Source organism: Mus musculus, chromosome 1, assembly GCF_000001635.26.
Source record: "Mus musculus strain C57BL/6J chromosome 1, GRCm38.p6 C57BL/6J".
Lineage (NCBI taxonomy): Eukaryota > Metazoa > Chordata > Mammalia > Rodentia > Muridae > Mus > Mus musculus.
Window position 1 is genome coordinate 88,079,575 of NC_000067.6, and position 13,651 is coordinate 88,093,225.

At 41.4% G+C, this 13,651-nt stretch overlaps 3 protein-coding genes across 3 annotated transcripts in view; all 3 read left to right on the forward strand.

Moving 5' to 3' along the window:
- The window catches only part of Ugt1a10 (UDP glycosyltransferase 1 family, polypeptide A10), a 164,592-nt gene that overhangs the window by 24,164 nt on the left and 126,777 nt on the right, over nt 1–13,651 (forward strand). The gene's annotated exons all lie outside the window — the stretch shown is intronic.
- The window catches only part of Ugt1a9 (UDP glucuronosyltransferase 1 family, polypeptide A9), a 149,224-nt gene that overhangs the window by 8,796 nt on the left and 126,777 nt on the right, over nt 1–13,651 (forward strand). The window lies entirely within an intron of this gene.
- The window catches only part of Ugt1a8 (UDP glucuronosyltransferase 1 family, polypeptide A8), a 131,171-nt gene continuing 125,773 nt past the window's right edge, over nt 8,254–13,651 (forward strand). The window contains exon 1 of the mRNA NM_001378375.1: nt 8,254–9,147. Coding sequence (NP_001365304.1) covers nt 8,293–9,147 — 855 coding nt within the window. The 5' untranslated portion in view covers nt 8,254–8,292. The remainder of the gene's footprint in view (nt 9,148–13,651) is intronic.

A 13,651-nucleotide genomic window follows, 5' to 3' on the forward strand; every position in this document is an offset into this window, starting at 1 on the left:
TATTGAAATTGTAAAAGTTATGCCATATATCGAAATAACTGGTCTGGCATCTTACAGAGCACCTTGTCTCATTGTAGTTTCTTTACATTGAAAGTTAGTGTACATTGGAGTAGCAGAAGCCAGAGGTGATATTATATGCTTGGGATACTAACAGTTTCATCAGAAGATTCTCCAATGCAGGTGTTCCATTTTTAATGATACTGAGATTGATTTGATACTGAGATGCAGATACTCCAAAGGCTCTCTCTAAGTCTTTTCCCTCTTTGTAGTCCTGAAGGAACAAGGACAAAGACTACTGGGCATGAGTCAGATTGGACAAGTTTTAGCCACCAAACTCTCAGCATGGTGAGGGAGAATCAAAGTATCTTCAATGCAATTGCCAAAGCTCTGGTCATCTAGCTGCTACCTGCCTCTCTCCTGTTCTGCACTGTCTCTCTGTGTTCCTGTCATGTTGCCTTCTTCCAGTTTCTAAAGTTACCATATTCTGTTCTTCCTTAGGGTCTTTCTGACTTCCACTTTCTCTCTGAAATCCTTTCTCCCACAAACATTTATCCAAAAACTACTTGTTTTGATTCCAATTCTAATGATATATCATTGGGAAGCTTTCCATGAGCCCCTGAGAAGGTCACCTCTTCAAGTTAGAGATCTCATGGTGCCTAGAGACATATTTTAACTTTCATATCTTTTTTGTTTGTTTTGTTTTGTTTTTCGAGACAGGGTTTTTCTGTAGCCCTGGCTGTCCTGGAACTCACTCTGTAGACCAGGCTGGTCTTGAACTCAGAAATCCACCTGCCTCTGCATCCCAAGTGCTGGGATTAAAGGCATGCGCCACCACCGCCCTGCTTTAACTTTTATATCTTAATCACAGCTAATGATTCATCTACACCTCCCATGTTTTAACTCCCTGGTGCAGGATCCACATGTCTCCAGAACCTTCCTGGAACTTGGAGCACATTTGCTGGATGATGCAAAATGGTTGACATAGAGGGTTGTGCCTAAGGATTTGTCCTCAGAAGGCTCTAAGTTGAATTCTGGGGCCACCAGACTTGGTGTTGCTGTGAGGAATCCATAGGGACTTGCAGGACAAGATGCATGGAAATGTGACAAAGTCTGAATTATTTGTTCATTGCTTTTTTTCATAATTCAGTTCTATTTCCATGGACTCTCAGTGTCAGTAAGGAGGACCCTGGGGTCCCCACAGGGTGTAAGATGGTTAAGGGAGGTTTGAATGAGTCAGTAGAGTGACTTGGGGGTGTGTTTGAAGATAGTTAAATACAGAGTTTGAGAACATGGCTTTTGGAGCCATCCAGTACTGACTCCCCATATCACCCTTACCTGAACCTCGCCCATTCCTAAGAAGTTTCCAGCACAAATAACTGATATCCAGATAAAATTCCATCACATATAAAAGCTGTCTGCTATGTAGCAACAAACCCCCAATATCCCTGGCGAGGTGGACAGTGTGCATTGTCTACCACAGCTGCTTTCCACCTTCACAGTGTTAAGGGGAATAACCAAGCTTCCAGGTCGCTTCAGAATGGTTTAAGCAGGTGCCACACTTATCATGTTGGGAGCTTCCCACAAACAATTGTGTTCAGATGGGTAAAGAGCTTGCAAATTAGATAGAACAAAACATAACATGCTCTCTACATTATTCTAAGCCCTTGCATGCAGGACAGAAATATTAGGATGCCTATTTTACGATGATATTGAATAAACTGCCCAAGATTACAGTCGCAGCATTGTTGTATGGTGTTGCCTAGTATGATGCTTCTACATTTGTTCTTGTTTGTGTTGCCCATGGTTACATTTGACCAATGGATTCTTTCATGGTTAAAACAAATATTTGGATTGTTGTTCTGCTTCTGTGAAGAAAGTCATTGGTGAATTTATAGTCAACACATTGAATCTGTAAATCAGTTGAGTATGACTAACATCAATTCATTTAAACAGGAGCACGGGCTATTTTTTGTTTGTTTTTGTTTTTGTTTGTTTGTTTTTTTCTATCCTCCTCAAGCTTTTTCTTTTTCTCCCTTCAGTGTTTTGTAATTTTTAATGTGTAGAACTTCCAGCTCTTTGGTTAAATTTATTCCCAAGTATCTTCTTTGGGGGTAATTACTATAAATGGAATTTTCTCTGAATTATTATTTTTGTGTAGTTCATAGTGTGAAGGACACTACTGATATTTAGTGGATGACAGTGTCTTCATTTATGGGTTCTACCATGTTTTCCTTTTTGTGGTGGAGTTTGTGGGCCTTTCTATATCATGAAAGCAGCAAGCACCGACAATTTCACTTCTGCTTCTATGTGGATGTACTTATTTCTCTTGCCTAATATATTTGGCAACAGCTTCTAATATTATATTGGCCAAAAATGGGAAGAGTGAGCATTCTTTTGTTTTTTTTTTTTATATCTTTGGGGAAATTTTTATGTTTTGTGATATAGATACTATCTTGAGTATAAGCAGGTATAAAAAGGGAAGGGAAGGGAAGTGAAGGGGAAGGGGAAGGGGGAGAAAGGGGAAGGGGAAGGAAGGGGAAAAGGAGAGAGAAGAAGGTGAAATGAAAGAGGGAGAGGATGCAGAAGAGGAGGAAGATGAAGAAAAGCGGAGCAGAAGCACATGGCCTGGAGAAACCACAAGTTCTAAGGGGTCTCATAAGCTGTGAAAGATGGTAGTGTAGCGGTAAATATGCCCAATCTAGGCACACAGCATGTAATCATATTAACCGTGTTGTGTTTTCATTGCCAAGGCATATTTGGATGGAGATTTACCACAACAAATTTCTATTGCTGTGATAAAACACCATGACCAAAGGCAACTTGAAGAAAGAGTTTATTTCAGCTTACCGAGGAAGTCAGAGCAGGAACTCAAGGCATGAACCTAGAGGCAGGAGCTGAGGCAGAGGCCATTGAGGGAGCTGCTTACAGGTTTGCACATCATGGCTGGTTCAGCTGCATTCTCATAGCACCCAGGACCATTAGTTCAGGGGTGGCACTACCCACAGTGGTTCCTAAGGTAATTAATTCTAGGTAGGTACAGAATTACTACCATCCTGTTAGTTGTCTTCTAATTTTGGAGTAAATAACTTCTCTATTCTTAAGCTCTCTGATTTGCTTTGGCAGCTTTTTGCAGTAGTGTTTTGTGAAGTTTGCTCACATGTGTTGCTTGTCTATAGAAGAGTACTCCAAAGCTTCCACAGCACATTTATGCCATGGACCACCCCAGTCAGGTGTGGGGGTCCCTGGGACAAGGGTTCTCAAAGGCTAGGTGGGTAAGGATTTGGTGGTGACAAACAGAAACAAACAAAGAGGCAGTATGAATCTGAATGTACTTTGCAGCTCTCAAGCAAGGGTTTTTATACATTAAAAAAACCAAGTATTATAACTCTGAAAAGATATATTTGGTGAAACAATTACAAATAGAACAGAAAATGTCATTTGGCACAGTAAAGCACAAAAATCATCCAAGTAGTACAACTCTAAAAAGATATATCTAGTAGAACAATCACAAATAGAGCAGGTAACACCATTGTTATTTGGCACAATAGAAATCATCCAAGTATTACAACTCTGAAAGAATGTATTCAGTGGGGCAATCATCTAAGGCTAGTGGCATATTTCCAAGAGCAGGTTAATAAAATTTTATGGTCAGTACTTGTTTAGCATCTAACACCTGATTTTTTTATAAATCTTCAAAACATAAATTTATTTTAATCCTTTTTATTTAAGGCTTTCTTTACTATATATTAAAGTCCACTTCCAATGAGATATGTGTAGCCATATGGAATGCTATTGTTGGGAAAGATTTTATTTATCATAATACTATCCTGTAATTTTGTAAATGAATTATGAAGTAAAGCACTGGTTTTCCTGGAGATAAGGTCATGGCAGTGACCCCATCTCTAAGGACACTCATCTCAAGCAATGCTTTCTTACCCATTTTTCTCGCATAAGATCTTAGCCTAGGCTATCAGGAACATGTCACAAATAAGAAAAGGAATTAAAAAAATTAAATAGATAAACTGCCATGAGAACTATGGCTCAGTATTTTGTTCCAGGCAAGAGTTCCACAAGCAGTTCCAGGAGGCCTCCTTCTGGCATCATCCCCTCAGTCTGTGGAACTTGTCACACAGATTCTCCTGGAGTTGGTGTGGCACATTTACTACTATCAATGTCCGCTGGGTTTTACTCACATCCCATTTTATGTTCTAGATCTGAGTTTGAGTCTTTTGTGATGTGTTTCATTTCCAGTTCATTGTAGGCACACATTATTCACAGCTTCCTAGTTTATCCTTGATAGAAGGGGTAAATCTACTGCACACTCCACCCTGACAGGCCGAGAGTGTTGTGACTGCAGGCATTTTTGCTTTTACTCTTGTGATATGATGTAAGCAGCTGGTGATCTTCTCTGGTTAAAGGACATTAGGGTCTGTCCATCAGGTCTAGTGGTGACCTCTCTAAGCAGTTGTTCATGTAAGATTGATCCTTTATCATTCACTGTTTTTATTTTGTGTTGTCTTGTTTTTCAAGCCAGATCTAATTGTGTGGCCTACATTAAGCTCAAACTGGACTGCTAGAGTTACAGGCGTGGGCTACCACACCTTGCCTCTCACTCATTTTCAAAAAACAAATTTGCTAGGTAAAATATTGTTAGCTAGTACCATCACCCCCACCCTCACCCCTTGCAACACTTTGGATATAACATTCTATTTTCTTCTGGGCTATGGGGAATGTCCTGAGAACTCTGCTGACAGTGAATAGTCTTCATATTCTTTTGTATGTGATTTGTTTCCTACCTGTCGTAGTCACTGTTCTTTTGCTGTGAAGACACCATGACCACTACAACTCTTCTGAAATAAAACATTTAATTGGGGACTTGCTTACAGTTTAAGAGGCTTAGACTATTATCATCATAGGGGATCACGGCGGCAGGCATGGCAGCCATGGTGCTGGGGAAGTAATTGAGAGCTATATCTTGATCCATAGGCAGAGAGAGACAGAGAGAGAGAGAGAGAGAGAGAGAGAGAGACAGAGAGAGAGACAGAGAGACAGAGAGAGAGACAGAGAGACAGAGAGAGAGAGAGAGAGAGAGAGAGAGAGAGAGAGAGAGAGAGAAGAAAAGCCACCCCCAGTGACATGTGAACCTATGGGCACTATTCTTATTCAAACCACCTTATTCTATTCTGCGTGGTCAAATCTGCTGCTGAAACTTTGTTTTTGTTTGTCACTTTGGTTGTTGTATTCATCATCTGACTTTTTACTGTTTGTTGTTCAACTTCCATTTTTTTGCCTACTGTCATTAAATTTTACTTCCAATGTTCTGATAGTCTCTTGACCATTTTTATGTCTCTTGATCTGAAATCTTTCTTAGTCATTTTATGGATCTCAGTTTCTTTGGTTCCCCCTCTTAATTTCTTTCATGTATGTCACAGGTCCTTGATTCTTTTTACTACTAATGTCTTTGTGTTGAAAGATCAAACTTCTGCTTTGAATTCTTGACCTATTCTCCATGGGTGGAACCCATTGTCATTTATTCTAGCCTGTATCTCTGAGTAAGAGGGCTTCTTGTAAGCTTTCTAGTTGAATAAACTGCACACTGCTTCTGTGCTTATGCTGGGTAGGGCTGCTAGCAGGCTTTGCTGATGCTCAGTGGTGGAAGTCTCTCTGCAGGGCCAGTTGGTAGGTCTTTTTGACTGAAGGGGATTACTGATCAACTTCGCTAATTAATCACAAATATGCCCTTTGGATCTCTGAGATCCATAGGATTGGGCTGATTTCCTGTCTGGGCAGGATCATTAATCACGGGGTCTAGCTGAATGAAACTTCTGCCTTATAATGCTTGTATACCTTATTAGTAAGGGTTTTCCATAGGAACAAAACTGATAGGACAAATATATGTTGAAAGGGAGGTTGTTACATTGGATTAGTCCAGTCCAGATAGTCTAATAATGGCTGTCTTTACACTGGAGAGCCTGAGAATTTGATTACTGCTCAATCTGTGACACTGTCTACCTAGCAAGTCTTAAGATGGCCTTGAAGTCCTAGACAATCCCCAGAGAGCCACTGGTCTTCAGTCAGTTTTGGAAGCTCAGTGAAGCTGAGTTCTGATATCAGGAAAGGAATATAGCAGAAGTGCCAGCAACAGGATAGAAAAACTGCCCAGCGGAGCTTGAAGGCAATGAAGTCAAAAGCAAAATGTCCCCCTGGGAATTCCTTTTACCTGAACTGCCGCTAGAAGGCGCCATCACATTCACCATGGGCCTTTCTTCCCTTTCCGAATAACCTGATGGAGAAAAGCTCTTACAGGTCTGGCCAGCAGCTTAGGTCTTAGATGGTTCAAGATCTGATCAAGGTGAGGACCAGGAGGAACCATCACTGCCAGCCCCCACACTCTTCTGAAGTGGTCAGGAATGGCAGCTCCTTGTTTATCCAGGGAAGTCAAACTATGCTCTGGGATATGTTAGAAACACAGAAGAATAAAAAGTGATGCTAACTGTCTTCCTATGCCTATGGAGACTGACCAGGCTGGTTTTGTAGATGGGCTAGGGTTTAGTAGTTATCTCTGGACAGGTTCCATAGCTGATGAGTGATACCAGGGTGCCATGGAAGTATGATTTTGCTTCCTTTCTTTGTTTTTGATTCTGCTTCACCCCATGTGGCATGACTATGTCCTTTCTCCTAGTGACCCCCAGGCCACCAGAGATATCTCTGGGGCAGTCCTAGGAACTCTGGGAACACTAAGGACTTTGTATTATGAACACTAGCTCACCTCTCTGCCAGCAGGTTTATGTTCAGGGTAAATGATCTCCTTATCTTCATTGCCCTGATTTGGGGATAAGAGTTGGGTGGTGTGATCCGAGTAAGACAATTGTTCCTTCCTTTTTACTTTACTTGAATTTCATTAAGTTCTGTGAACCATTCATGCTTCCTGGACTTGTTTTCAATTGTTATGGTTTCAAAGTGAGGTCTTGGGGAGCTGTTAGTTTATTTTTCTTTGGGAGAATCTGAGCCTGAGTCTTCCTGAACCAGAAACTAGATGTCATACTAGCCATTTTTTGTTTGGTTGGCTTTATTTTGAGGCTGCGTCTATTATATAGATCCAGCTGTTCTGGAGCTTGCTATGTCCACCAGGCAAGCCTTGAATTCACAATATCTACCTGCCTCTGCCTCCCTAGTACTGGGATTCAAGACATGGCATGCTAGCCATTGTTGAGTCTTCAAAAATGATCACCTGAGTGTTTCCCAGTCACCAAGGTAAATAGATGACTAAGTATATATCTATTAAAAGTGACATTTAAGGTAAAAAGGGACAATGTTTGGAACAAACAAGGATCAACCCCCTCCCAGGATGACTATACAATTTCTTGCTAAATGTACCTTATTACCTGATATATACCACTAAGCTATCCATGAAACTATATAGAAAACTTGCATGATGCAGTTGAGTCTAAAGACAAATTCTTTTTGTTCTTCTCCAGATAAGCCATATCTGGGCACTGTGCAAATAGGATGAATACACAAGGGAATCATATGTCCTGACTTCAAGGTGTACTCAAGGGACTGTGGAACAAAATGGCATAGATTCCCTTGGGGAAACCCACAGCAGAGGTCTCAACCTCTTTTTAGACTATGTGACATTGCATTGGACATATGAAAAGTAAGAGAGATGACAGTCACATGCCACCAGGTCCTTGACATGATCCATACTATAGCTGCTTATCTTAGCATATCCCAGCTTTCCAGGAGTTTAGCAATGGAATAAGAATTCTTCTGCAATGCCGAGACCAGCAGCATTGCTCATCTGGCAGAGTCTTTTTACTGTCAGAAGGGTCGTGCTAAGAACCTCCCCATAGGCCTTGGGAGCAGAGGCAGCAATTCCCTTTGGGACACAGTGTAGTGGCCTAAAGAAAGTGTCCAGATTTTACTTTGGAACCAATTCTAAAAATGTGAGATTCTTTTGACACTTTCTTTCTTCCTCTTGGGAAAACGTTTGGATATAGAGTCAAGTGTATTTCTTCATAACAATTTCTAAACTCATGTTATGTGATTCTGCCCAAGAAAAGGGTCATAGGCCCTTCTTATCAGAAAAACAAACAAGTAGGCATCTCAATAATGGCTCAATTGTTATTGTTTTCAAAAGTCAGTCATTGTCAGGGAGTGTACTTTCTTAATGAAGGTGAGTCCACGCCCTCCTCTGGGGGGAGGCTTTCTAGATTCCACAAGCTTTCCTCTTCCCAAATTAGAAGAACACACAGTCCCAGCCCATGTATTCTCCTGGGCTGTGTTTCTCCCATGGCTCCTGCAGTTTTTCCAGCCTCTCTTCCTCTCCGTGTGTGCCTGCTGTTGGCCTTTGGCTTGGCCCAGGCAGGCAGGCTGCTGGTGGTGCCCATGGATGGGAGCCACTGGTTCTCCATGAAGATGATTGTGGAGAAATTGAGCCACAGAGGGCATGAGGTTGTGGTAGTCATCCCAGAGGTGAGTTGGCACCTGGGAAAGTCACAGAATTTTACAGTGAAAACCTACTCTGTTTCTTACACTCTGGAAGATTTAAGCCACCACTTCAATTTTTTTGCTCACAAGCAATGGGAAAATCGAGAAGTAGGAATGTTCTCACTACTGAAGCATTCAGGCAAAGGTTTCTTCCAAGTACTGTTTTCACACTGTAGGAGTTTGTTTAACGACAAGAAGTTAGTGGAGTACTTGAAGCAGAGATCTTTTGATGCTGTGTTTCTGGATCCTTTCGATGTGTGTGGCTTAACTATAGCTAAGTACTTTTCTCTCCCGTCCGTGGTCTTCAGCGGTGGGATATTTTGTCACTATCTTGATGAGGGTGCCCAGTGCCCAAGTCCTCCTTCTTATGTCCCCAGAATTCTCTCAAAATTCGCAGACACCATGACTTTTAAGGAGAGAGTGTGGAACTATTTCTCCTACATGAAGGAACGTGCATTTTGCCCCTATTTTTTCAAAACTGCTATAGAAATTGCCTCTGAAGTTCTGCAGACCCCAGTGACTATGACAGACCTCTTCAGCTCAGTGTCCATTTGGATGTTTCGCACTGACTTTGTGTTGGAGTTCCCCAGACCTGTGATGCCCAACATGGTCTACATTGGCGGGATCAACTGCCACCCGGGAAAGCCACTTTCCAAGGTACATCATTTTTCCTTAAGCAGGTGAAGAGAGTCGGCTTTGGATGACGAAGCCATTCATTTGTTGTCTTTGGGTTTTGTTGTTGTCCTTCCAACAGAATTGCAGTAGTGTGACTTTTCACCATGCTTGTTGATATGTGGGTGTACCACTGACATTCTCATAATCACCAGGCTGCATTCATCATTGCTTTTGGAAATAGACGGAAAAACACAGTAAGAAATGAAGCTTCGGTTTGCTCATTCCCGTTCTCTACCTCCCTTTAAAGAGCACTCTGGAGTTTTGTGTGCTTCCCAGGCTCGGGGAGGTAGTTCACAAATAGTCCTCAGCTGTAAACATCCAAAGCTGTGTCCTTAAAATAAGGTGCAGCGTTAGCCTGGACAAAGGTGTCTTCACCGTCCCTTTTCACATTCCAACAATTGATGGTCTTCACTAAAGTAAATTTATCGTGATCTTTAAAAGTAGTTTTTAGTTTTATAATTTGAGAATCTTATACACGTATAAAATGGATTTTGAGCAAATCTAACCCTACTGCATCCTCTCTGACTCTTCCCAGGACAAGTGTGTTGTTGTAAATGTGCCTTTGTGTTTCTAACCCACACTTGATACATATTCAATATCCCAGACTGGGCTAATTATTATCCTTAGTCTTGTCTGTCTGTCTGTCTTCTTTTCTCTTCCCTTTGGTAGTTGTTTCCTTCCTTCCTTTTCAAAAATTTTTAAAGATTTATTTGTTCATTATATGTAAGTACAATGTAGCTGTCTTCAGACACACCGCAAGAGAGCATCAGATCCCATTACAGATGTTTGTACGCCACCATGCAGTTGCTAGGAATTGAACTCAGGACCTCTGAAAGGGCAGTCAGTGCTCTTAACCACTGAGCCATCTCTCCAGCTCTCTTTCTTTCTTTGTTTCCTTCCTTCCTGGTCTTTCTTTCTTTCTTTCTTTCTTTCTTTCTTTCTTTCTTTCTTTCTTTCTTTCTTTCTTTCTTTCTTTCTTTCTTTTTCTTTTTTGAGACAGGGTTTTTTTTTTGTGTAGCCCTGGCTGTCCTGGAACTCACTCTGTAGACCAGGCTGGCCTCGAACTCAAAAATTCACCTGCCTCTGCCTCCCAAATGCTGGGATTAAAGGCACCACCACGTCCGGCCTCCTCTCTCTCTCTCTCTCTCTCTCTCTCTCTCTCTCTCTCTCTCTCTCTCTTGCTCGCTCTCTCGCTCTCTCACTCTCTCGCTCTCTCTCTCTCCCCACTTCCTTCCTTCCTTCCTTCCTTCCTTCCTTCCTTCCTTCCTTCCTTCCTTCCTTTCTTTTATTGCTTGCTTGCTTGCTTGCTTACTTTCTATACAGGTCTCTCTGTGTACTCCTAGCTGTCCTGAAATTCACTCTCTAAATCAACCTGACTTCAAATTAGGAAATCCTACTGCCTCTGCCTCCAGAGTGCTGAGACTAAAGGTGTACACCACCATCTCCTGGCTCCTAAACCTTTCTTAAACACAGAGACTTTCCTAATCCTGCAACTTTCTCAGCAGCACAGAGCTTCAGGGGCAGAGGGCTTGGGGCTAGGTATGCACACAGCACATTTCTGGGCATCTGGATAATTGCTTTCCAAACTTTGAGCAGTTCACCACTTGGTCATTGTGTATGAGAGTTTCCCATGCCCCCTGCTTCTCTGCATGTTGTCCAACTTGAAAACTCTTGTGAATTTTGGCAATGAAATCTTCTGTGTCGAAGTTTCCGAGTTCACTAGCTATTTCAGTAGGTAGTTGGGACATTCACGTATTTCCTCCTTGGTGAATTATACATTGGCATCCTTTTAACCAATCTGTCCAGTTGCTGCCAGCCTCTAGATAGAGTTCAGGAACATTAACACTTAGCCCTTCAAATATGCGCTGCACCTTTTTCTTTGCTGTTTATCTTTGCATTTTTATGTGTAAGGAGGTTTGTTTTCCTGTATGGATACCATCCATGTTCATGTAGTACACACAGAGCCAGAAGAAGGCTTGGAATGGTTACCCTGGAACTGGAGTTGCAGATGGCTGTGAGCTCCCATGTGGGATCTGTGAATTGAGCCTGGGTCCTCTGGAAAGGCAGCTGTATCTCCTAACCCCTGAGCTACTTCTATCCCTCTGGATCTATGGCTATTTATCTTTTAATTGAAATGGTTTTTATTTGGAGCATCCAAATTGGTTAACTTTTCCTTTTGCTTTAAATGTTAGCTTTTTTCTTTAAAACCTTCTTCTGTATTTCAGTGTATGTTTGCTGTTCCCAAACCCACAACATCAGCCCCTGTTTCCACACCCAAAACACCAGCCCATATGTGAGTGTTTTCAATTTCTCTATGGCTGACAGCATTTTTCTGAGAGCTTGACCCCTATCACAAAGTATAGGTGTCTGAATTTAGCTGTTGTTAGTTCACTATCATCATTTGAGGAGGCACTCGTACTTCGTTCATGGACTCTTTATCAGGCCTTAATGTTTTCATGTTTATTTCTGTCTGCTTTAAGCCTCTTAGTTTGGCTAAACTCAATGCTTCTGTGGTAAGTTTTAGTATCTTTAGTAGTATGAGTCCCATGCTTACTGATTTTCAAATTGTCTTTGTCAGGGTTTGTATTCCTGCCCAAAACATTATGACCAAGAAGCATGTTGGGGAGGGAAGGGTTTATTCAGCTTACACTTCCACATTGCTGTTCATCACCAAAGGAAGTCAGAATAGGAACTCACACAGGGCAGGAACTTGGGGGCAGGAGCTGATGCAGAGGCCATGGAGGGGTGCTGCTTACTGGCTTGCTTCCCCTGGCTTGTTCAGCTTGCTTTCTTATAGAACCCAGGACTACCAGCCCAGGGATGGCACCATGCACCCTCCCACCCTTGACACTAATTGAGAAAATGCCTTACAGCCGGATCTCATGGAGGCATTTCCTCAAGGGAGGCTCCTTTTTCTGTGATAACTCCAATTTGTGTCAAGTTGACACACAAAACCAGCCAGTACACAAATTGTGTTGGTGAGTCACATGATATAGTCTCCCTTACAACTTAAAAATGGTTTTGTTGAGGCAGCTCAGCAGCTGGGAGCTGTTGCTGCTTCTGCAGAGGACCCAGGCTTCCTTCCCAACCCCCATGTCAGGCTGTTCACAACCAACTGTAACTTCATCTCCAAAAAAACTAACACCTGATTTTGGCCACTGTGGGTACCTTCACAAGCCTGTGCACACACCCATAGCGACATACATATACTCATAATTAAAAATAAATCCTTGAAAATTGTTCTGCTGAGCTCCACAAATGAAAACAAACAAACATCAGGGCAGTGTGCATATTACATAAAATGCTTTCATTAACTGGAGAAATTCTGGTTTGTTTGGATATTGTCTCTTTGGTCTGGAAAATATTTCTATTTTACATATTTAGATTTCATTTCATTCCAGCCATAGACTTTTGTACTTAAAAACTGTATGTTGTAGACAAACTTTATCTTCATCATTAAAATGTATTTTTAGGCTTTTGTTATTTAAAGTTGTGGGTTACAGGTTAGTTTATTTTGGTTTTGAAGTGGTTAAAGTATACCTTTGTCTTTTTATATTCTGCCTAACCATGCTACTAAGTAAGTTTCTTTATTAGTGAATAAGATTTATTGGGTACACATACAACATGCCAAAGGCCCTATCATTATGGTACAAATTATTTTGGAATATGTGCCCCTGCCCTGGCTGGTTGGATCAATTTGCTATCAGTTGGAGTTACCTGAGAAAAGGGAACCACCACTGAGAAATGACTTCCCTAAGACTGGCCTTAGGCAAGCCTGTGCTGCATTTTCTTCACTGGTGACCAGTCAGGCAGGGCCCAGGCCATGGGAGGTGTGGTTCTGGGTTGTAGCAGGAAGGAGGCTGAAGAAGCCATGAGGATCAAGCCAGTTAAGAGCATTCATCCTTGGCTTCTGCTGCAGTTATGGCCTCCAGATTCCTGGCTGGATTTCCCACCCTATCTACCTTTACAGATACTGTACCCTGAGAGTGGAAAGCTAAAACAAAACAAAACAAAACAAAACAAAACAAAACAAAACAAAACAAAACAAAACCCTTTCCTTGCCAAGTTGCTTTTGGTCATGGTCTTTTGTCACAGCCACAGAAGCCCTAACTAAGGCAGCCTAAAGACTTTAGAATGAGCGGCTGCTTTGAGTTCTTTTATTTAGGATTCAGGTGAATTCAGGTCCACCACTCCTTTTCTTTCTCTGGATATGTTTTACAACAGCAAACCTGTACACTTTAATTCTTACTAATTTATGACTAGCATTTTAAAAGACTTTGTTTATCTTTAAAACAATAATAGAATAGAACAGAAAGATGCTTACTTGGAATCATTTGTGTAAAATGTATATAACACTTTATCAAGTAAAATACATGCATTCATTAACAACATAGTTTTCGAAACTTGTCAGAATGAAAAATATGTTTAATATTAAAATAGTTGGTATAACAACAAACTATACATATCGTCATAATCACTGAAAATA